The 24,318-nt window shown below is 40.5% G+C and overlaps 1 protein-coding gene across 1 annotated transcript in view; it reads left to right on the forward strand.

The window, feature by feature from the left end:
* LOC102908204 (uncharacterized) overlaps positions 1 to 21,756 on the forward strand; it is a 40,660-nt gene extending 18,904 nt beyond the window's left edge. Inside the window, exons 2-4 of the mRNA XM_076544585.1 lie at positions 18,361 to 18,487; positions 18,688 to 18,748; positions 19,673 to 21,756. Coding sequence (XP_076400700.1) covers positions 18,361 to 18,487; positions 18,688 to 18,748; positions 19,673 to 20,837 — 1,353 coding nt within the window. The 3' untranslated portion in view covers positions 20,838 to 21,756. The remainder of the gene's footprint in view (positions 1 to 18,360; positions 18,488 to 18,687; positions 18,749 to 19,672) is intronic.
* The last annotated feature ends 2,562 nt before the right edge of the window (positions 21,757 to 24,318 follow it).

The raw sequence follows: 24,318 nt of genomic DNA on the forward strand, positions 1-24,318 counted from the left end.
TTCCATTATAATTTTATTGTTTATTTATATATGACTGTTTGTATGTATGTGCTCATTTATGTGTGGAAAAAGGTGTGTGTGTGTGTGTCATGGTTTGGGGGTAAAAGTCAGAGAGTAATTTTGGGTGCTGGTCCTTTCCCTTCAGCATGTTTGAGACAGGGTCTCTAATTTGCTATCACATGTAAATGGACTTGCAGGATTTCTTCTGTCTGCCTTTTTTCTTGCCTTTAAAGCACTGGGTTATAGGCATGCACTGTTGTAGCTGTCTTTATAATGCAGAAGTAAAGGGATAGTTGTATGGTGAGCACTTTATCTGTTAAACCATTTTTCACACCCCTAAAGTTTATTAAGTAGGGCTTTGTTGAGTGAGTCTGTTTTGAGACACAATCTCAATTTCTAATTCTAAGTGGCCTGGAACTCACTATGTAATAGATAGGCAAGGCCTGGAACTTGCAGAGATCCACCTGCCTCTGCCTCATGTGACCATACCTGGGTAAAAAGAGATATTCATCATAGATTCAGATACTAATAGAAAGAAAGAACTGTGGGAAAGTGTGGTCTTGTGATGGAGAGCCACACTTAAGAATTGATACAAAACCGTGTTACAGTTTTGGTGGCTTTGTAAATTCCATTTCAGTGAGTTCTGAGAGAGAGAGAGAGAGAGAGAGAGAGAGAGAGAGAGAGAGAGAGAGAGAGAGAGTCTTCTCTGTGTCTCTCTCTTCTCTGTGTCTCTCTCTTCTCTGTGTCTCTCTCTCCTCTTTTGGTAACAAGATCATAGATCAGTTCCTGAGAAGGCTTGGGTAGGATTATGATTTAATAAGGTAAAAGCATAGGTCAGAAGATTTCTGTACTGTGTCTTACTCTACATTAGGTTCATAATCCTTCCGTGGAGCACCTCAGAAAATTGCTGCTTGTATCTGGGAAAGGAGTGAGTTCATAGCCAAAAGGTTTTATATACTTTGGCCTTATACATAACTTATGATATTTGAGGTATCACTAAAACAAGGAAAGTTTTCTCTGTCTACACAGCAAATTTTATTAATTTCATGTGATGGTTTTCAACTTGATAAGATAGAATCGGCCAAAGGACATTCCTCCAGGCACACCTGTGAAGGCTTGTCTAGATCATGTCATTCTCTGGGGTGTGCGTATGAGAGATTAGCTTGTATATGAAGTTCATTGAGATGAGAAGACGTTTCTTTCTTCCAGAAGTGATGACACTTCCATTCTATGGTCTTGTTGCTGGATTATGTAATAAGAACCAACATTTATCACTCTCTGGCTCCTGACTATAGATACAGTGTGATCAACCACCATTACCTGGCACTATGGCTGCTTTTTATACCCCTTTTTTTTTACTCACTTTTAAAACTTTACTGTTTGAATGTCCACATGTTCATACCATAACACTCAGTAAAGTTGAATAAGAAGTCACCCAAGGCAGTCATAGTCTCCCAGCCTTGTGATCACAAAACTTCGGAGGCAGAGGCTGGAGATTAAGGGTTTCAGCATCATCCAAGGACCGAGTGTACAATGGGGTATGGAGGCAGGTCTGCAGGAACAGGTGAGACTATGATGGGCCCAGGCAACTGTAAGGTGGTACTTTGAGGCAAGGGGTCTGTTAACACTTATTAAGGAATGAAATCTCTAAGGTACACTCACAACATAGAACAAGGTAGACACTGCTGCTGACCCAGCTGTCATTGTCCCGCCCTTCTGCCCAATTTGCAAGCCATGCTTTTTCACAGCTTGATTCTACTCTGACCACCCAAGAGAGTGCGGGATCCCTGACCCACAGTTTTTAAGGTGTCATGTATCCTAGAGAAGTCCATGCCCATAAATTGGTCCATCCAGTTGGTCATTATTGGGCCGAATGACAAAATTCCCACAATTTAACCATCCCTTATTGTCTTCCCCAGACCTTGATCTGCCTGTGGGCCTCTGGACAATCTCATGCCATAGGGTGTCTTCTTCCATGTGACCTGTGAACCCCAAAGTTGTGATCCAAGATCACAACATTTCTATAGTGACAGGGCCTCGGGATGTGTCAGCCTAGGAGACGGGGAGGAGACTTTGTCAGGCCAATGATTAGGTGGGGTTAATACCTTGCTGCTGCTTCCCTGCCCATATCTCAGTGTCCTTGTCCCTTGACAGAGGGTAAGCCCAGCTGCTTTGAGAAACAAACATTAATTACAAGGCTGGGAACAGGAGCAGTTCATCAGGCTCCACCCAGTGCTCCATCTCCAGGAGGTCATGACTAGGTGGCCCCAGACAGTGGAGTCTCCGGGAAGTTGATACCAGAACTCAGTGACCTAGCATCAGTTCCAATGCCCTGGGTCTCTCAGTTCCTCTCCTGTCTCCTCCTGTCCTTTCTCATCTCCTTCAAGTCTCCTCCTGTCTGCTGGGTCTCCTTTTTCCCCTTTGCATCCTCTTAAATTCAGTAAGTTGTCAGGTCAGTTGTAGAATCAAAATCCAGTGGGCTGATGGAGTAGAAACCACCCGTGCTTGTTATGTGAATAGAGCCCAGACTGTTTGGGAGTTTGCTGGGATTCTTCTGCCTCAGTGTCTTGACTGCTGAAAATCAAGGAAATGACACTGTGAAATTATAGTGCTTTGGAGCCAAGGATACATGTCAATCAGGATGTTTCACCTAAAAGATAGATGTATCAATGCCACAGTTCTCACAGAAAAAAAGGACAGTGAACACAAGTATAGAAAACATCAAGGAAAAGTCATCTAACAGCATTGTGGTCACTGCTCTTAGTTGGATGGCTCTGCTGAGTTATGTTTGTTGAGATCAGAACAAGGCTGCATTTGCCTGTGTGTAGACTGTCTCATTAGAAGGCCACAGCTCTGTCCATGTAGGACAAGAAGGAGTTCATTTTAACTATCCCCGACTGATGTTTCCCTCAGGCCTGTGAATCACTGTAGAGAATTCCATTCTTTTCTCTTCTTTTCTTTTCTTTCCTTTTCTTTTCTTTTCTTTCTGTTTTTTTTTTATTATTATTATTATTATTTTACAACACCATTCAGTTCAACATAATAGCCACAGAATCCCCTGTTCTCCCCCTCTCGCCCACCCCTCCCCCCAGCCCACCCCCCATTCCCACCTCCTCCAGATCTTCTTTCTGTTTTTAACCTGTTTTTAATTTTAGTTATGTGAATGTTTTTGCCTGCATGTGTCTGTGCACAGTACCTACAGAGGCCAGAAGAAGGCAGGAGATGCCTGGAACTGGCTGGAGGTACAACAAATTGTTAGCTACCATCTGGGTTCTGGGAATAGAACCTGGGTCTTCTGAAACAATAGCTGACCCTGTTATCTTCCTGCCTCCATAGGCACTTCCCTTTCTTCCTCTGGGACACAATGTGGCTAGCTTGCACCGCCCACTACGCTGTGTGGGGTGGAGAGATTCCCTGTCACACAGGTGGAAGGGTGCCCAGAATATTAACAACTAAAGAGAGATTTAAAGACACGATAGGAGATGTTTGTTATGTGACTTTACACTGAGGTCAGGTTAACTGAAGACATTTTTTACCTAGTTGTCACAGGGACTTCAAAAAACCAGGAGAAAAAAAACAGAAACCAGGTCATAAACAAGGTGATCGGTTCTTCTCCCACCAGAAAGCTGGAGGATGGCTCCATTGCTTTAGGAGTTTTCCTTTGAAATTCATTTCAATCTCTGGACAATTTAATAATAATAACAATAGTAATGATAATAATAATAATAAGTGAAGTCTTCACCATAAGCTGAATACTTAGAGAGAAATGAAACAAGGAATAATGCATTTATGAACACTATTGTTTACTAGTACAACTTCCTCAGTGGGCAGATGAAAAACAACAAAACCCAGCAGTATTAGTCAAGGGACATTCTTACCTCCAAGTCATGTAGGAACAAATATAAATTACAAAATGATAGAAAGAAATGCCTCTGGCATGTTCATCTTATACCACTGGTTTCTGGAGCTTTTAGCTGTTGCAGTTTCTTACTTGATGATCTGGGGACTCCAGTTCTGTGGTGATCCTGTAACCATTAGCTGAACAGTTGATTAGAAGAGGGAACTAGAAAGAGAAAAGCTTGTGGTGCATGAGAACTTATTTCTTTGGAATTAGGGATCAGGGCCCTGTCTGTGTGTATGAGAAGGAGAGGCACTTCTGACAGGTCTGGAGTTAGGCACATGGAGGGAGCAATAAAATGAAAGCTCCTATCTTAACGGGAAAATCTTTTCCCATTAAGTAACCCTGAAAGTACAATTAAATCTGGTGAGGTGGGTAAGGCCTCCCTCCCTACCCCGGCAATAGGGAAATGAGGAGAGGTGAGACCCCAAAACTCCCAGGACTGGGTTAGTGGCTCTGGTGTCCAGAAGGAAAGAAATGGATTGTTTCCATGATGCATTCTGGGTTCCTGCAAATGAGCCTGTGGCCGAGCCTAGGTCTGCTGGAGGTCTTTGTCTGTCCTCCTGCCTCTTGGTGCCTGGGGGCAGTCAGCTGACTGGTTGTCTTTCTAGGTGGCACTTTGAACAAGGCTCAGTGATGGCCTGGCTTGGCAGGGCATGCACTAGCCCATTTAAAACAGGGACCCAAGGGCTTTCAGGAGCCAGCGTGTGCCAGCACTTGGAAATTCTGTTCTTGGGCTTTTTTTTAACTCTCTCCCCAGTATACCTTAAATGCCACAGATGAAACTTCTTCCTGTGGGGTCAGGAACCTTGCTCTCCAGATGCTTAAGTTTTAGTCCTATGTTAAGAGTGTCTGGGGGCAAGAGATGGATTTTACCCCGTGTCTTGAATTTTTTGATGTCTGCTGGCTTGAGGACAACTTTAGGAAGACCTGCCAGGAGGCAGGCTATAAACTGATCTCTGGCTAAAGAGCCATCCTTATTACTGTGATCCCCATGTGGGTCCTGATCATAAACTTATTTGCATGCACCCTAGCCAGCTTTCAGACCTGTCCACACTTCTCATGGCAGCTTGAGAATGAGTGGGAGGAGTTAAGGTGAGTTAAAGCCCACCCACTGCCAGAGAGCAGAAAGTAGAAGTCAGATAGACAGAAATGGTTGCACGTGGCAGAGGAAGAATCAGAAGTGGAGAGGGGGGTGGGGGTGAGGTTCAGAGCTTCGGTAGAAAACTTGGGGATAAGGTAACTTTTCATTTGCCCCTTCACTGGCAGAAGTTCCCATGAGGCTGTTATGCGGTCAGATTTACTGGTATCCGCCCCTATGTCCCATGGCTGCAGCGCAGAGAGAGAAAAATGACCAACAGGATCCCAGGCTCCTATCTCAAGCATCCTTGAGAATAGGCAGTCTGAGAATTGACATTAACAGCACAGGTTACCCTGACTGTAGGGGTAAGGGCTGGGGCATACGTACCCAGAAGATCCCCCTCCCTGGGGAGGGGGACAGCATCCTATACTTCGTCAAGATAGAATGTGTCATGGTATGCAGCCGAGGACCCCCCAGGGGTCTGGCACAAGTAATATAGCTCAGACTGCAGCCGCAGGAAATGGTGGGGGACTCACCAATCTTGGGGAGACGCGTCGGTGGTGGCAGCAGAAGCACAGCACCACAGTGGCAGGCAAATGCGTAGCCGGCAGGGCAGTCGCAGGTCCTCGGTTAGGTTTCCGACAACCTTCAGCCCCAGATGCTGAGTGCACAGAATTTCCTATCTGAATCACGGCACCAAATGATGGTTATGATAAACGGCATGGGTGGCGATGCTGGCTACTGGCAGAAAAGTCACAGGTCACGGCCACGACTACCAGAGTTACAAAGAGCTTTATTAGAAAGAAGGAGGGGAGAGGAGGGGGGAGAGCCAGGCCTGGAGAGAAAGGAAGATGGCGGGAGCAGAGCAGAGAGCAGGGAGCAGAGAGGGAACAAAGAGAGAGCAGAGAGCAAGGGTGGAGGTCCGTGTCCGGCTTTTTTAAGGCACAGATTACATGACCACGTAGTCACCAGTGCCTGCTGATGTCGTAAGATGCAAGACCCCAAGCTGTGCATGTAGAGGGTCCTAACAAGGTGCCTGCCCCTGAATAACTTTGCTCTGTGGCCTCATCTGTGCAAAGCGTTGGGAGTAGGGAGCTGCATGTAGAAAGATCTTTGTACTCAAGTTCAACATGCTTTTGGTTCATCCATGGAAGGCAGGTTGCCAGATTGGGGAGGCTTAGACATTCAGCACTTTGCATTTAACCTTTATGTGTAAAATACATTTATAGTTAATTTTGTGGAAGTTGTAAAAGGCATCTCATGTGTTGGGTAGTACTCCACTACTAAGTTGTGATATAGAAGAGTAGATTTGGTGATACAAAGGATTTACCAATGATTAAGTGATAATAAGGCTCACAAAGTACAATTTAGTTGAGCAAAAGTTACCTCTAAAACACCCCAAAGATAAACAGTATGTTAACCAGGACTGTTAGAGATTAGGATACTATGATATACATTTATTCACCAGGATTGTCCCAACATTCAGCCCCAAACCATTACAAAGAGACATCCTTGATTTACAACCAGCCACTAAGCCCATCCCTATATCAAATAACAGGCCTCTAACGAGCTGCCCAAGGAGGCATTACAGGGTCACAACCAACCTCAAAGACCACCAAGAGGCCGAATCAGATGCAAAAGCAAAGAGTCTTTGTATTGTTACGAGTTAACTCAGGTCTCTCCATCCATTGGATGCAGCAGCAGAGCAGGAGAGACCCAGAGTAGCAATAGGGCAGGGTTTTTAAAGCAAGGGGGCTTGGGGTGTACAGACTACATAGGAACAGACTCAGGACTGGTTTATGTGAGTTGCAATTGGGTTAGTAACTTTTAATTGGCTAGGGTTAGTTGGGGGGTTACAGTTACCATTTTTGGGCAGGCCTGGACAAGTCTCTTGCTTTGTCCTTGAGCTGCCATGGAGGCTGGCTGACCTAGCACATACTGACTGTAGGACCTGACTCTGGCCCAGACTTTCACATTGACTCATTCAGGTAGCTCTAAGTTGGTAAGGTGTTCCAGACAGTAAACAATTGGTTGAATCTTGAGTGGTCACCGTACATGCTGCTTGCTCAAATCTCAGGAAACTTAAATTGAGGCCTGATCTCTGAGAGAAGACTGAAAAGCCTGTTATGACTTGTGCAAGACCTCCCCATCCCAGCTTTTATCTTTTCTACCTTCTACTTTTCCTCTCGTTCTCATCCCCTGTGACCTTCACCTCAGGACCCGTCACTGAAGAAGGTCCTGCTGTTTGAGGTCCTTGGTGTACTTAAATAATTCTGGGAATATGTTTGCTGTGTAACGCTCCCATCTGCCTAAGTGTCTAGACTGGCAAGTTGCGTGTCTCTATTTAAATTGTTCAAAGTGTAACTGGGAGCCTGAACCTAAAAGACACAAGGATGACAGCATATGTAGAATGCAAGCCAGAGATGAGTGCATGCTATCATTAAAGAGAGTTTTCTTTTCTTTTTTTTTTTTTTTTGAAAATTTACCCATTTTATTGATGCATTGCAATTGCTCTACTTTTTACCATATTATGTAGAAAATACTGAGAATACAAGCTACTTTGTAAAACCAAAGACAAACATTGAATCCAAAGATAAACTATGTTTTACACAATGGACCCTTTCCCCATAGTTAGTATTAAATTTTAAATAGCTATTTCTTTTGTTAAAATGATTATTTTACATACTCCCTAAGTATACCTGCATTACAAACACAGCTCAGTAATTCTCAGAACTACCTGTTTCTAGAAGCTTGTTGTAAAAGGAAGCACACAACCAGGAAAGGGAGAAAGGAAAAGAAGTTTAAATCACACACAGTAACTAGCATATCAAATACATTTAATAAAGTAGGAATTCCATTGCAATATCAAGGATTCAAAGCAGAAATACTAACATTACATATAATGTACATATAATGTACTGCTACATATAGTGAGATTATTTTTCAAGCTGAATTGAAACCACACATTATATAAAGTTTAGCAACAAACAACCATGGAGACATGGAGACATGCTGCACCATCCATCAGTTAAAAAAAAAAGTCAAAACACAAAGCAGGCTCGGCCATTCCTGTCACTGAGAGGCAATTTCATTTCCTACCCTAAAACAAACCATCTCAACTAGCAGATCTCTGCATAATAATGCAGGATAAAACACAAGCTTCTGTGCTTGCCTGGCTAAGGGCAGTCAAGCTAAGCCCCTCTAGTGGAGGATAGTGGATGAGCAACCACAAAAGCAGGCTCTGAAAGGCCAGAATTGTTTGAAATGGGGTTCTTAGAGAGTTTTCTTTATTAATCTCTTAAGTGTGTAGAGTGATTTTTTTCTCCCCTGGGAAGGCATACTGATTCTGGAACAGCTGCGTTTCTAGCCTTTTAGAAAAATGTTTCTGAAACAAGATCTCCTATGTTGACACAAGTAGCCTTGGCCTCAGTCTGTTGCTCTCCAGGGCAGTGACGCCTTGCTGTCCTCTATATTACACCTGCAAAATCTTAAATTGAATGATTTTACCACCTCAGAGTTTCAAAATTATCCATTTGAGTCATGCAGTTGAATACCCATTGCAGTAAAAGGAAAAAGATTTGCATGTAGAGAATAGTTTATACCGTCAGACCAGAATAGAAAGAATCATTTATTGTGTACACTGCTGGAGTAAATAGGGTAGGCAATCAGCTGCTGGAGTCAACATTATGAAAAAGGACCTGACTGTAGCTGGGATGGTGGTGGTGATTTTGTAATTTCCCAATGTGTACCAATTGATGACTTGTGAATGAAGACAAACCAGACTTGTTGGTACACAATTTGGGAAGGTCAACTTGCACCAAAGGGTATTGAATTTTCTATTAAGCAACTCTCCTATGCAGATATGTTCAGTCCTGCTTGACACAGGTATGTCAGCTCAGAGGTTTGAGAAAAAGGCCATTGAATGTAACTCTTTGTGTCAGGTTACAGATCTCAGCAGCCAACAAGTGCATAAGGGAAAAAAATCAATCTCTCTCTTACAAATGATATTCCATCTACTAGAGAAGGTCCTACTCTTTTTTGAAGTCAATATAGCTAAGTTTTTTTAAATCTTAATATATTATTTTTTATCATTTTAAAATATCACTTATTGGTATTATTTTTTAACTTTCTTAAAGTACATTCCTGCTCTTATCTCTACTTGTTCTGTTCTCTAATGTATTTAGGTCATTAATAGTTTCATTCCTTTTCTCTCAAGAGGTGTTGATTATTGATTTCTATTTAGAGCAATGTCTCCTGTAGCCCAGGCTTGCCTCATACTATGTAATTGAGAATTGCATTGAACACCTAATTCTGCCTCTGCTGCCCAGTGCTGGAAGACAGTCCTGTAACTCCTTCCAGGCTGGGCCCAGTGAGAAGGAAAAATAGACCAGTTAATGAGTGTCCCCCAGTCTCTCTAGCTTTTTGGGGGGACATACTAATGAAGAGGGATCTGTGCCAGAACTGAGTTCACTGACCACCTTTGAAGCTGATGTAGTGACAGTTCAGAAAGGGAGGGGCAGAACAGAGAGTGAACGCTTTCCTGCTTCAGCAACACTGAGATTAGCAATGTGCAGTCATGTAATCAATTTTAGATGCTCCATAAATGTCCTGATTGGCCATTTCTTGGGGTCCACAGACCAGGGCAATCAATAATCTGGGTAAAGAACTGACCTTATCATTAAGCCAAATTCCTGTAGTTACACAAGTTCAACCAATACAGAATATCTTGGTAAAATGGTGTGGCCCTGCCTAACAGGACTGCTGTTTTCCTTGTTTATGATGTATAGCCTCAGGGGGAAAATGTGAGTAATTCTTGGTTTACTTTCATGCAAATCTCTAGTCTTTGGAACACATGGCCATGAATTCTGTTTCAACTTTCCAAAATAATTCTTTGAGATTATGACTACATCATGCCCACAGCCTCTTTCTTGCTGGCAAGCCATACCATAGATCACTCCTTGTTTTCTAATACATGGCCTGTTTTTCTTTAACAACAGTTACATAGTAACAATAGTTCCTTTTTTGAATGGGACCTGTGTTTGGATGCAGGACTTCCTAGCTATGATTGGCTGCACTAGACAATCAGTGTGTATTTGTATACAAAGGACTGTGTGCTTTGGAAGGGGAACAGGAAGTGCTCTGGGAGACTGGAAGTATTTCTACTAAAATACAGATTTCCCAGATTAGGATCCTGTCTGCCCCTAACGTGGAAGGGCAGAGCTGGTAAGGCCTCTGCTCTCTGTGTCATTTGATCTCTGATCACTCAGTAGGGGAGCTGCTACTGTCCTGAGTCCCAGCTGCATGGCCTTAGCTAATGTGAGGTCCTGGGAAGGCTTAGCAATTAGGAATACCATTGGGAGGTAGCTTGCAGGTTCTTCCCAGGACTCTCCTCTGGCTCTGCTGTAGGGAGCTGTGAGGGAGATCACAAGATATGCCATGGTGAGTGTGGGGACCACTGACCCCAGACCAAGAGTAGCAGTTCAGCTGAGCTGTCAGAGTTTCTGTGACTGGGATGGACCATGAGCCAGACTGTGGTTCTTTTGGTCCATGTGGTTACCTGGGCCATGTTCCTTCTTCTCTGAGACTCCCTGAGTGTGGATTTTGTGGGGAAGGGGAAGTTCTGCCCAGATCAGAATCTCTAGTTACTATGTTTGTGAGAAATTGTGTTGATTGATATGGGAAGGCTCTTCCACTGAGCTTTCAATGCCCTAAGCAAGTGGACCTGAGACAGTTGAGAGATATAGCTTAGGACAAGACAGTAACAAAGCAAGAGAGAAAGCCAGTAAACAGTTCCCTGTAGTTTTTGCCTTTAGTTCCCAGCTTGAGTTTCTATCCTAAGGTCCCAAAATTGTGGGTTGTGATCTGGCACTATCAGCCAAATAAACCTGTTAATTACCTGAGATGCTCTTACTTAGAGAATTTAATCACAAAAGGAAACAAGTAAGTTGGATCAAATGTGGTACACCAAAAGTGATTTTGTTGCTTGGTAGAATGTGGAAATATTATGACTTTAGATGGCAAAAGCCATAGAAAGCTGCACACAGAGCTTAATCATCTCTTCTTGTAGGACTAGGAATATAGGAGTATTGAACGTAATGCAGACAGTGGAGCTTGAGGTCATAGGATTTAAGTGGGAAATAGACACCATGAAAAATTTAGCTAGAGGTCATTTGTATAATATTTTGTCCCCAAATCATTCCTATTTTCTCTGTTCTCTGAGAATTAAAAAGTAATTGTCGGATTTCTTAGACAAAGTGTTGATTCTGTTGGGTGTTTATTACTGATGACTCATTCAGGTCTTCAGTGGAAAAGACACAAGTGGTACAGAAACAAATGAAGTCAGTGCTCACATCCCTTTCTTTCTTTTTTAAAAAATTTATTCTTCTCTCATACAATACATAGAGGAAAACAGCATGAGGTAGTTTCAAATGGCAGTCATGTGGTGAAGCAGAGGCAGGAAATTTCAAGTTTAGCACTATTAAGGAGAAGACCCGTCTCAGCATTTGAAGCCTAAGAAGGTACCCTAAGGACAATACTCCATCCATCTAAGCCTTTGATTTATGGAAAGAATAGGCAACTTGATTCCTAATTCAAAGAAGCAACTTCATACAGAACCTGTTGTAACTCTGGTCCAAGCATAGTCGTGTCCATCACAACTTAGAAGCCAAATTTGGGGGGATAACCCATGTTGTACTGGTTCTGGAAACAAGAAAGATGCAAAACTTATAGCTCATGGTTTCTCCCTCTGTGGTTTCAGTTCGGCGCTGTTGCACTTATCTCTGTTTGGCAGATTCAGAAACCCAGTGAGGAGACTGTGAGAGTTCATTGCATGCAGCTGTGAAGATGAAGCCAATGTTGTATGTTGAGATGATAGGATGTTGAGACACCCAATCTATGAGACGTCTGCCATGGAGAGCTGCATACAGGGAACAGAAGTAGCAAAGGAGAGACAGGTGTGAAAATTTTATAGAGTTCTCTAAGCCCCTTGAGAATGAAGCCCTACCCATCTTAGGCAGAGCTACAGGATTTGTTGTTTGCCCTGCTGAGTTTTAGTCTTGCCTTGTTCTATTCCTCCCCTCACTGTGCTCACATCCCTTTCTTTCTTTTTTAAAAAATTTATTCTCTCATACAATAAATACATCCCAACTGCAGTTTCCTGGAAGTGCCCCAGAGGTCCAGTCTTTAGACCAGCACTCAGGGTTCAAAGGGAAATGCACAGCATGGTACAGCTATGACTTTTCTATCTGAGGGTTACTAGGGAAATAAGAACACTCATGTACTCTCTTGATAGTTTCTTTTCTTTATTCTCTCATCATGCTGTTCTCTCTTATTGCTCTATCCTATCATATCTTTTTACAGTTTATATATTCTAACAAAATCTTTCAGGCAATAAAAGTCATAAAAAAGTTGATTTCATAGATAAAGACATGACTAAAAATAGACATTTGACATCTCTCATGCAATATATCTTTTTTCCACTTTATTTTTTTTGTGTTTATTTATTACTAAAATTAAGATAAGATTGCCTTTATTGCAAATTTCTGTGAATTAGAAAAAAAAGATCAATTCCAATTATTACCTTCTAAACCAAACCATCCCAAAATTCTACTGACATTCTTTCAAGTCACTGTATTTAACCCTAGACTTGAGGCTTGTAAAGCTCACAGAATACTTGAGACTCATTCTTGCTTTTTTGGGTCAAATTAAAGTTAAAGTCACTCGTATGTATTCAAACTTCACGCATTCTCTATCATTTAATGGTAACAAGTGTGGAAAGAGTTCACCCAGCACCAGGAAAGACTAAAACTAAAACTACCATAGAACTCACTGCTGTACAGTTTAATCTTAAAATAAATAAATAAATAAATTTTAAAAAAGCTTTCGCATCTGCTGCATGGCATTATCAGCAGTAAGAGCAGTGCACAATTTAGCCCTGAACTGACGGTCCTAATTCTGCCCTATTTTAGCATTCTCAGCAGGATCACATCCTTGTTACAGGCAGAAAGTACAGAGGCATCTGAATGGCTCACTTTCTTCATATCCATTTCCATTATGACTTCTTGGTTTCTTTTCAGTCCGTATAAATCTTTTCATCCTTGCTACGGGATCTCTCCGCACAGACAGCAACGTGCAGACTTATCTCCTGGGAAAGGCACTTTGGACCTCTCTCAATATTTTTTCACTTTTGCTCTCCACCAGTCTCATCTTCACTAGGGATCAGTGGTGATGATTACGTATTGGCTGAGAAGAAGGAGGCTTCTTGGCACCGGGGTTGAGGGTCAGCTTTTTCAAGTCCTTTGCTATTATTTCTGGCTGTAAGACTGAATCATCACAGGAGTCTTGTTCATTGCTTGTCTGAGGAGATTTTGACTTCAGAACAGGGTTGAACAGCTCTGATGGCTCCTCCATGGTGCTGGGCAGAAGCCTCTAAAGCTCCAAACAAAATTGCTTAGTCTTGGAAAACTCACCAGCAGAGGCAAAGTGAGCCCCTCATGCAATATATCTAAGTAGCCTCTCATGAGCAAGCAAGGAGCTGTGTGTAAGCTTCTGATTATCTAAGGAGACCTGTAGCCTCTCACAGCTTGGGCTTCAAGTTAGACCAGTCATTGCTTGGCCACTATAGAAGCTCTGAGCCACCATTGCTCCTTCATATCTTGCAGGCAGGACAAGTGTAGTTCTAAACTTGTGTGGCTGGCTTGGTGTGCCTGTCCCACCACTGAGAGCCTTATGTGCTTACAGAAGATGGCTGATTCAGCCTCTGTATTCTTGATTACTAGGAGTCCTCACTGGGGTCACCCTTATAGGTTCCAGGAAGTTTGTACTGCCCTGTTCTGACATTCCCCACTAAAAGCTCCCCATTCCAGGCATCTCTCCCTGTCTTTTCCCCCTCTGTCCCTTCCTTACTCACCTGACCCTTTCTGTTCTCATCCTCACCTGCCTCTAGTCTACCCACAAAAATCTATTCTATTTCCTCTTTTCAGGGAGATCCATGCATCTCTCCTAGAGCTGTTCTTGTTACTTAGCCTCTCTGCATCTATGGATTGTATTGTGATTAACTGTGATTACAGTGATTCTACTTTACTTAACTGCTAATATCCATGTGTAAGTGAGTACACCATGTTTGTCTATGTGCTTCTGGGTTGCCTCACTCAAGATAATAAAATACCTCAAGAAACTAGACAACAACAAACCAAATAATCCAATTATAATGGGGTATCCCTCTAAACAGAATTCTCAGTAGAAGAACCTAAAATATCTGAGAAAGACTTGAAGAAATGTTCAGCATCTTAGTCATCAGGGAAATGCATATCAAAACTACTTTGAGATTTCATCTTACAGATGAATGGTTAAGTTCAATAACACAAGTGACAGCTAATGCTGGCAAGGATGTGGAGCAAAGGGATTCATTGCTGTTGGAAGTACAAACTTGTACAGCCAGTATGGAAATCAATATACAATCCTCAGAAAACTGGGAGTCAATCTACCTCAAGACCCAGCTATACCACTCTTGGGTATATAACCAAAAGATGCTCCTCCATCCTACCAAAATGACACTTGCCCAACTATGTTCATAGTGGCTTTATTCATAATAACCAGAAACTGCTATGTCTGTGATAGATTGTGTTGATTGAAGATTGATGAGGGAAGACTCCTCCACTGAGGGTGGCAATATTGCTAAGAAAGTGGGTCTTGGCTGGAAAAGGGAGCAATATGAGCATGAGAGTGACTAGGCAGGAGAGAAAGCCAGGAAACAATCTTTGCCCATGGGTTTTGCCTTCAATTGTTAGCTTGAGTTTCTGACACAATCAGCCAAATAAACCCATTCATTGCCTGGGATGTTTTTTTGTTAGAGGATTTAATCACAGCAGCATAAAACCAAGTTAGAACAAAAAAAAAAAAAATGGAAGAGCAAAAGTGATTTTGTTGCTAGGTACAACATTGGAACATTGTCTTTTGGGAGAACGTGAAAGATATCGGGACTTTAGGTGGCGAAAACCAGAGTAAGTTGTATACAGAACTTAATTGGCTGTTCTTGTAGGACCAGGAAGATGGGAATGTTAAGAATAATGGCAGAAAGTGGACTTTGAGATTATAGGATTTCAGTCAGAAATAGACTCCATAAAAATTAAGCTAGAGGTCATTTGTATGATATTTTGGCTCCAAAATCTTATTCTGCTCATGCCCTGGAAATTTAGTAATGCAGAATTAAAAAATAATGGGCTAATTTCTTAAATGGAATATCAAATCTGTTGGATGGTTAATACTGATGACTCATTCAGGTCTACAGTTGAAAAAAAACAAGTGGGGCAGAAATAAATGAAAATGCGAGGGTAGTTTCAGATGGCAGTCAAGTGCTGAAACAGGCAGGAATTTTCAAGGAGTTTATCACCATTATAGAGAATGCCCTTGCTATGGAATGAAAGCCTAGTAAAATGACCTAAGGGTAAGGGTCCATGCAGCTAAACCCTCAATTTATGGAAGGAGTAAGCAAAATGATTCCTAGTCACAGGAAGCAGCTTCATACTAAACCTGCTGCACCTATGGTCCATGTATATTTGTGTCTACCCCAGTTAAGAAATCAGACTTTGCAGGATCAGTCATTATGTGTTGGTCCTGGAAACCAGAAGGAATTATTATTTAAGGTCATGTATTCTTAGTCTTTGGTTACAGTTCAGCATTGTTGTAGGCATCTGTGTTTTGCTGAGTCGGAAACACAGTGAGGAGATTGCATGAAGCTGTGAGGATGAAGCCTAGTGGTGTTGGATTTTTTTTTCAATTCTTTACTGTTTTAGGGGCATGCCTGCACCAACTCTCAAATAAATTACAAACATGGGGGCTTATTCTCATAAATGCCTGGCCTTAGCTTGGCTTGATTCTAGCCAGCTTTTCTTAACTTAAATTACCCCATTTACATTTTACCTCAGGGCTTTTATCTTTCTCCATTCTGTGTACCTTTTTTTTTTTTTTTTTACTTCTTATTCCACATCTTGCTGTGCAGCTGGCCCCTGGTGTTCTCTTCTTTTCTTCCTCATTCTTTCTTTTTTTCCTCCCAGACTTCTCCTCCCATTTATTCTCTCTGCCTGCTGGCCCTGCCTATCTTTTCCTGCCAAGCTATTGGCTGTTCAGCTCTTTACTAGACCAATCAAGTATTTTAGACAGGCTTTAGAAGTATCACAACTTCACAGAATTAAACAAATGCACCATAAAAGAATGCAACACATCTTTGTATCATTAAAACAAATGTTCCACAGCATAGACAAATATAACATATCTTAAAATAATATTCCACAACAGCCTGGGTTGCATTTTGTGACCACAAGATGTTGAGATACCTAAGGTTTGAGACATCTTCCATGGAGTGCTAGCTGCATACAGCGAGTGGAAGTAACCAGGGAGAGAGATGTATGAGAAGTTGCTGGGATAGGGTCATCTGAGCACTTTGAAACTGAAGCTCCATGCATCTGAAGCAGAGCTATAAGATTTGGTATTTGTGCTGCTGTGCTTCAGTTTTGCCTTGGTTTAATCTTTCCTTGCTATGTCTCCATTTCTCTGTTTTGGAATGTGAACGGCATTTTGTGAAAGATAATAACTCATTTTCTGATTTTATAAGATGTCACTGTCAAGAGATTGTCTTGAGTGTCGTAAGAGACTTTGGATATTTGAACAGTATAAAGGCTGCTGCAGATTATGAGGATCATTGAAGTAACTAAATGCATTTTTCTTTATGGATGACCATGAGCCTATAGTGACCTGGGTCAGAATGTAGTTGATTGAATGAAAAACCTCCCAAATAGAATGAAGTATTTGAACATGTGCCTCTCCTTGGTGACTTTCTTTTGATTGCTTGTAAAACCTTAAGTAGGAGGAGCCTTTCTGGATGAAATTCCTCACTGGGGGTGTGATATGTGTCTCTATAGCCTCAACCCATTTCCTGTTCTTTGTGTCTACTGTGTTGTGGTTAAAACTAATTATCCACCTTCCTTGTATTGTCATGCCTTCACCACCATTATAGACTATATCTCTAAATCACATAAGCTATAGTTGAAGCAATTGCTATTCAGTGCTAAGGCAGTTTGGTAGCCTGCTCTTTTAAATTTTGTTTGTTTTTGAAGACAACATTTGTCTGCGTATCCCCAACTGTCCTAAATATCTCTATACACCAAGCTGGCCTCAAACTCAGAGACCACCCTGACTCTGGCTCCCAAGTCCTAGGATAAAAGGTGGACCATCATGCCTGGATTTTTTGTTTTTATATTATTGGGTAATGGGCCTGGGATGTAGGTTTTTGTACATGTCAAGCATATGCTATTGTACTAAGCTTCACCCATATCTTGAATTTTAAAATTAGGCAGAATGTGTCATTCTGTTTCTCAGGATGCCATGTATTCATCATATTCATACTGCCTGAGCTTTCTGAGTCATTGGATTGTAGGTGCATGACCTTCTTCCTGCCTGTTATGTTTGTTTTGAATTTTTAAATGAATATGAGTATTTTACCTGTATGCATGGATATGCACCACATGGGTACTTGGTCATCACAGTGATCAAATGATAGTCTCAGAAATCCTGAACTTGGAATAGTGGATAGTTGTGATCCCCTGCATAAATATTGGCAATTGAGCTCACCTCTCTGAAAGACCAGCAAGAGCTCTTTACTACTGAGCCATCTCTCCTGCCCTGTGTTGATTATTTATGATCAACATTCATATTGCTAATGTTTTCATCTGTCCATTTATAACTGTTACAACATGCAGTGCCTTTTAGTAAAATCTTATTGATGTTACAGTTTGAATTGGGACACTTCAGATTTCTGGAAGATAGATTTAGAACTGGAGTGAATGCATAGCTCTTTGTAAGAACATCAGTGAAACCCCCTTGGTTCTATCTTTTTGTTTGTTTGACTGATTTTTGCATGGGAAACAGGGTCCTAATATGTACTTCTGGCTGTCCTGGACTTGATTGCATAGGCTAAGCTGGCATTCAACTTAGAGGCAGATTTAACTGCCTCTGCCTTTTGAGTGTTGGGGTTAAAGTGTGAGCCAATACATTCAGCTTGTCAATCTTATTTTTCTTCTTTGTAGTTAGTAATTGTTTATACAATTTCTCTCGTGTACTCTGTATTGTTTATCTGTTTTCTTGTCTCTCTATGTTTTGTAATAGGCATTTCCCTTGCAAGGTGATATCCCATTCAAAGGGTAAAGAAATTTCAGAGGTGACCCTCCTATTCAGTTTCCTTCTAAAGTGACTTCGTGATTACTTTATAATGTCTATAGTATAAGTGTGGGGAGAACCAGAATTATATGTCTATACTGTCAAAGAAGTATACATTTACAATATCAGTATCATGCTTTCTTTTGTACACATGTATGGGATGTTTTAGAATTCAGTGACCTATGATGATGTGCATGTTGACTTCACTAAGGAAGAGTGGGCTTTGCTGAATCCTTCCCAGAAGTATCTCTACAAAGATGTGATGCTGGAGACTTATAGGAATCTCACTATTATAGGTAAGACTGCATTTTTCTTCACATTTTAAAATAAGATGACAACTGTTACTTGGTTATTGATGCTGTTCTGTAATTTAATTGAAAAAGAAGAAGATAAGGTGAATAAGTCAGGCATGGTTCTAAGATTCACTGAAGATAGTAACTTAAATTTTGCACAGTTTTCAATAATATAACACACATTTTCTGGTGCTATATTTTAGGATACAGTTGGGAAGACCATAATATTGAAGAACATTGTCAAAGTTCTAGAAGATATGGAAGGTAATTTTCATGTGCAAGCTGATACAAATGTGCCTCTGAAGAAATTGTAATGTGTCCTGGAAGTTTTAAACAAAAGCAACAGTGTAAATAACGACGACTTAAAGTATATTGATGATTATGAAGTTCTCACAAAACCATATACCTCAATTTACATAGGTGAATTGCATTTGCAAGGCATTCCTTTAAGAAAGAAGACAAGGAAACAATGCCTCAACAGATAGCACCATTTGAATCATAGCACCATGAGAGCTATGCTGTAGAACTGTCAATCCATTTATTTCATCCTACTTGTATTACAAAATGTATACACAGTGAAGAGGTGATAAGTATATCTCCAAAACTTTCTAGTAAGAAAGAGTCCATAGTAAAGCTAGTATTGCTCATATACTTGTGACTATGCTGTTTAGTGAGAGGGGTTTTTAGAGTCAAGAATCAAGAGGCATTGTCATGGAAAAACCTTAATCCATATACCACAAGTCTATGAGGACAGAAAGTCAAACTGAATTCAACGTGGAAATTTTTTATTTGTTATTATTTCTTAACTAGGTATATCATATGTCACTGTGGATACAAGCCATAGGATCATAGGGATATAGAAAAACATAACATTCCTCTCTCTCAGTACAATTAGAAAATATGTAGCAGTCCCCACATTGAATACACTTGTTGAATTTAATTCAAGTATACAAGTAATTGGTTTTCTACCTTCATTGTTAATACATCAAGAAACTTACACTACAGAAAAGCCCTATGAGTTTGAGGACTGTATAAATACAACATGAGTGTAAACACAGTGATTAAAACCTTAAGATCTGATTACTCTTTATAATTGTACCAAATTGTAAAATTAATTCATACAGATATAAGTAATCAACAGTGCATTGAATGTGGTAAGGCTTTTACATGTGCCACTTATCCTTGCAGGCATGAAAGAAGCCAAACTGGAGAGAAACCTTCTGTATATACTCAATGTGCCTTTGCATACGATAGTCAGCTTCAAAGTCATGAAAGAATGCATACTGGAGAGAAACCCCATGAATGTAATCAGTGTGGTAAAGTCTTTGTACAGCACAGTCATCTTCGAAGACATCAAAGAATACATACTGGAGAGAAACCCCATGAATGTAATCAGTGTGGTAAAGCCTTTGCACAGCACAGTCATCTTCAAAGGCATCAAAGAACACATACTGGAGAGAAACCCTATGAATGTAATCACTGTGGTAAAGCCTTTGCACGTCTTAGTACTCTTCAAGTGCATAAAAGAACACATACTGGAGAGAAACCCTATGAATGCAATCAGTGTGGTAAAGCCTTTGCTTATCACAATACTCTTCAAATGCATGAAAGAACATATACTGGAGAGAAACCCTATGAATGTGATCAGTGCGGTAAAGCCTTTGCATGTTACAGTTATCTTCGAAAGCATAAAGGAACACACACTGGAGAGAAACCCTATGAATGTAGTCAATGTGGTAAAGCCTTTGCACAACACAGCAGTCTTCAAATGCATAAAAGAGCACATACTGGAGAGAAACCCTATGAATGTAGTCAATGTGGTAAAGCCTTTGCACAGCACAGTCATCTTCAAATGCATAAAAGAACACATACTGGAGAGAAACCCTATGAATGTAATCAATGTGGCAAAGCCTTTGCACAATATAGTAATCTTCAAGTGCATACAAGAACACATACTGGAGAGAAACCCTATGAATGTAATCAGTGTGGTAAAGCCTTTGCACATCACACTCATCTTCAAATGCATACAAAAACACATACTGGAGAGAAACCCTATGAATGTAATCAATGTGGTAAAGTCTTTGCACGTCACAGTAATCTTCAAATGCATAAAAGAGCACATACTGGAGAGAGACCCTATGAATGTGATCAGTGTGGTAAAGCCTTTGCACGTCACGGTACTCTTCAAATACATAAAAGAACACATACTGGAGAGAAACCCTATGAATGTAACCAATGTGGTAAAGCCTTTGCACGTAAGAGTAATCTTTTAAAGCATAAAAGAACACATACTAGAGAGAAACCCTATGAATGTAATCAGTACGATCTCTTCACAGATGTAGCTATATCCTGACCTCTGAGTCAGGGTACATTTCTCTCCAAAGCTGTAACACTTGCACTATGAAATGTTAGACCCTTGAATCTTGTAGCAGGAATTACAGAAAGTTGTCAAAAATCTTACCTTGATCCTGGGAATGAACATTTCTTAACTGCCCAGCCATGTCTCTAGTGCTTTAAATATTTTAAAGCCTATTTATATCATTTTGAAGTCAGGAAATGGGAACAAACTCACACAAGAGAAAAACCTTATTTATATAAATGATTTGGTAAAGACTTTAGACATCACAATTATCTTCATCTTCAAGAAAAAAATCATATTTCATTTATTTTTCATCGTAGCCTTGAAGGAAGTAAATTGCTTACCATGTTCACTGAAGACTGATGGTGGAAATCACTGCATTGTGGTTTCTATTTTGAAACATCTGAGGTAGATACTAAAGTGTGCTTATATGTGTGGCAATTCCATTTAATTTAAGTTTATTTTGTGGTCATTATATTCCTTCTGTGGCTTTTGTTCAGCTATTGTGCTTTTACTTAGTGATAGGTATTTTTCTGCTGTAATGTTTAGATTGGTATGCCTATCATCTAAGTGGTCCATTGTTTATTTAAATATCAGGCAGTGTGTGATCATACATTTCAAATAAGGATGTCTGTAAAAGGATGGTGGGTTGTTTCTAGTTTTGTTTTTATATTTTCACAAATTCCCTTGAGATTTTGTTGTTTGTTTTTCAACCTTTCTTGTATGCCAGTATTGATTCAGGTATACATTTGAACTCATAAAATCCTCATGTGTCTGCCTTTTGAGTACAAGTCTGAGGGTATATGATGTACTCCTAATGTGTGCTGTTTTGTCAACACAATTTAACAATGTTAATGTTAAAATGCTTAATAGAAGAGAATATAAGAAACATTAAATGCTTCATTAATGAAAACTATTAGGGTCCAGTCTCTAATATTCTCCTTCCCAAGGTCTCCAGAAGAGGCGCTACCAATGTCGAGAATAATCTGAAGTGAAGGAATCTAATACACCAAGCTCTTTCATTCATCCACTTTATTCTTCTGTAACAAAGTTCTGCCATTCCTCTTGGGTCACCAGTCTACAAACTCACCAGCAGCCACTCTTTTACAATACAGTGCAAAATCTTTCAAGGTCCTCACAAGAACAGTGAGAGTCAGCTTCATTTGTAAACCAAAAGAGGAGTGAATAAAGGAGAAGTAGGGTTAGATAAGGCCTAAAGTAAGTCCAAAAGATAATTTATATGCTCAAAATATGTCCCTAGAAGTGGTTAGGTGAAACATGAATCCATCATAAATGTGCTCAAACTACAGTCTTACAGATGGTGAGGTAAGAGAGTCTATGATTCACTAAAATAAAACTGCCTTTATTTTCCTATGTCACCATTTTCTGGCAGGGCAGGGAAAGGATACTTGATCACTAGTTAACTTGCATCAGAGCTTGAAGCACCTGGTAGGAAGAAAACCCCTTTGTTCTAAGTAAGTTGTCCTGTGGTGCCACTTGGGGTGTGAGAGAAAGTGAGGTCTGAGCTTAATTTGCACAAGAAGCAAAGCTATGTGTGTAACATCTGCCTGGCCAAGGTAGTGTTTCCATATGGGTGTTTACTTTAATTCAGGGGCCTCAGGGACCTAGCAGGTTTGTCATTTGTCCTTGGATCCTGTCTGGAGTTGTCCCTGACTTTGTGTAGCAGGAATCTTTAAAAGTTCTTATTAATAAGAACAAACCTGGAGCCAGGTACTGGAGTGAACCCTGGAAGATCAGAGAGACAGAACAGGCCACAGCCACCTCACCTTGCCAGTTCTTCAGCTGATCCTATTTCCTCAGACTGGAAGCCTCTGAGTCCTCATCCAGAATGAATCTCAGCTGAACTGCTGCTCAAAAGCCTAAAAGCTTAACCAGTCAAAATGCTTCTAGTTTCTGGTCCTCACACCTTATATACCTTTCTGCTTTCTACCATCACTCCCTGGGATTAAAGGAATGAGTCACCATGCTTGGCTGTATCCTTGAACACATGGATTTCTGTCTCTGGAATGCTAGGATTAAAGGCGTGTGCTACCACTGCCTAACCTCTATGTTTAATATTGTGGCTGTTCTGTTTTTGACCCCAGATAAGTTTATTAGGGTGCACATTTTGGGGAACACAATGCCACCACAACTTTGAATGTTTGCTAAAGGGGATAATTGTAGAAGGTGGACATGTAATTCAAATGCTAAAAACAACAACAACAACCAGAGATCCTAGGGGCAGGAAACCTTGCCTAAGTGACTGTATCCAAATACCTTAAATGTGTGTGCTGAAGGAAGGATCAATCCAAGCTGTTAGAAAGTCTTGGAAAAGCTATGAGAATATACATAAAATTCATATCAGAAACAGCTTGATATATTAAAAGCTAAGTAACACCAAATACTCTTTGAGACTTAGGTTCCTCTGGAAGAATTCTTTGATGGCTTTGTCATGCTAAATTTCTATTTCATATTTCTGTTGGGACCCATAGCATCTCATCTGTATTCAAAACAGTATTTTCATTTATCTGATTGAGATGTTATAAAGTAGGCTAATCAACTGTATCTCATACCATAGCTTGATGAATATATATATATATATATATATATATATATATATATATATATATATATATATATATCCCATACTTCTCTCTGTCCCCATTAGTTAACCATTTGGCATTTCATCATAAAGTACTGCCAGATAATGCAATGGCACTATGATTTATTTTTTTAACAAACATTTATGGTGTGTGTGTAATGTGATTATGGGTTTGTAGGCCATGTCAGTTATGTGGAGACCAGAAGACAGCTTTGTGGTTTCTACTTTTGGTCCTCTTCATATGGTGATGAAGGCCAGGTTTCCAGCCTTGCATATCAGAGTTCCTTCCCACTGAGCTGTCTGTCTTGCTGGTGCTCAATTAATATTAGTAGAAATATTACAACAGTAAGCTGTTGTCTTTTCAGATTGTAAACATAGTTTCATGCAAGGATAGAGGAACACAGGCCAATTTAAATAATAAATCCTCTTTGCATATGAAAATATTTACACTATCATATATATTTTTTAATTTGTTTATTCTGAGGACTAGACATTTTTCCAGTAGTCATGCTGGGGTCAACAGGTGATGATTGAGGTTCAGGGTGTTGGCCCACCAGGAGGCAACCCCCTGTTGGATAATTCTCAGGCAAGGCCCCCAAGACCACAGACCACAGAATGTCTTTTTCTTCTGTTGTCCCTTTGCATGCTTGCTGTTGCTGTCTTTCTCTGATATCTGACATGGTTGAATTATGTGGTAGGAAATTTTTTTACCATCTAATTTATAATGTTAGCTTATACAGAGCTTTGATGAGTAAATGTATATACAAGGATATGTCTCACAACTAGGGCCTAAGGAGCTGCTTTCGATTGCAGCTCGGGTTAATGATTAAGGAGAACAACTGAAACTCCTCCAGAGCCAAAGTGGCCATTAAG

Source organism: Peromyscus maniculatus, chromosome 9 (genome assembly GCF_049852395.1).
Source record: "Peromyscus maniculatus bairdii isolate BWxNUB_F1_BW_parent chromosome 9, HU_Pman_BW_mat_3.1, whole genome shotgun sequence".
In the NCBI taxonomy this organism is placed as follows: domain Eukaryota; kingdom Metazoa; phylum Chordata; class Mammalia; order Rodentia; family Cricetidae; genus Peromyscus; species Peromyscus maniculatus.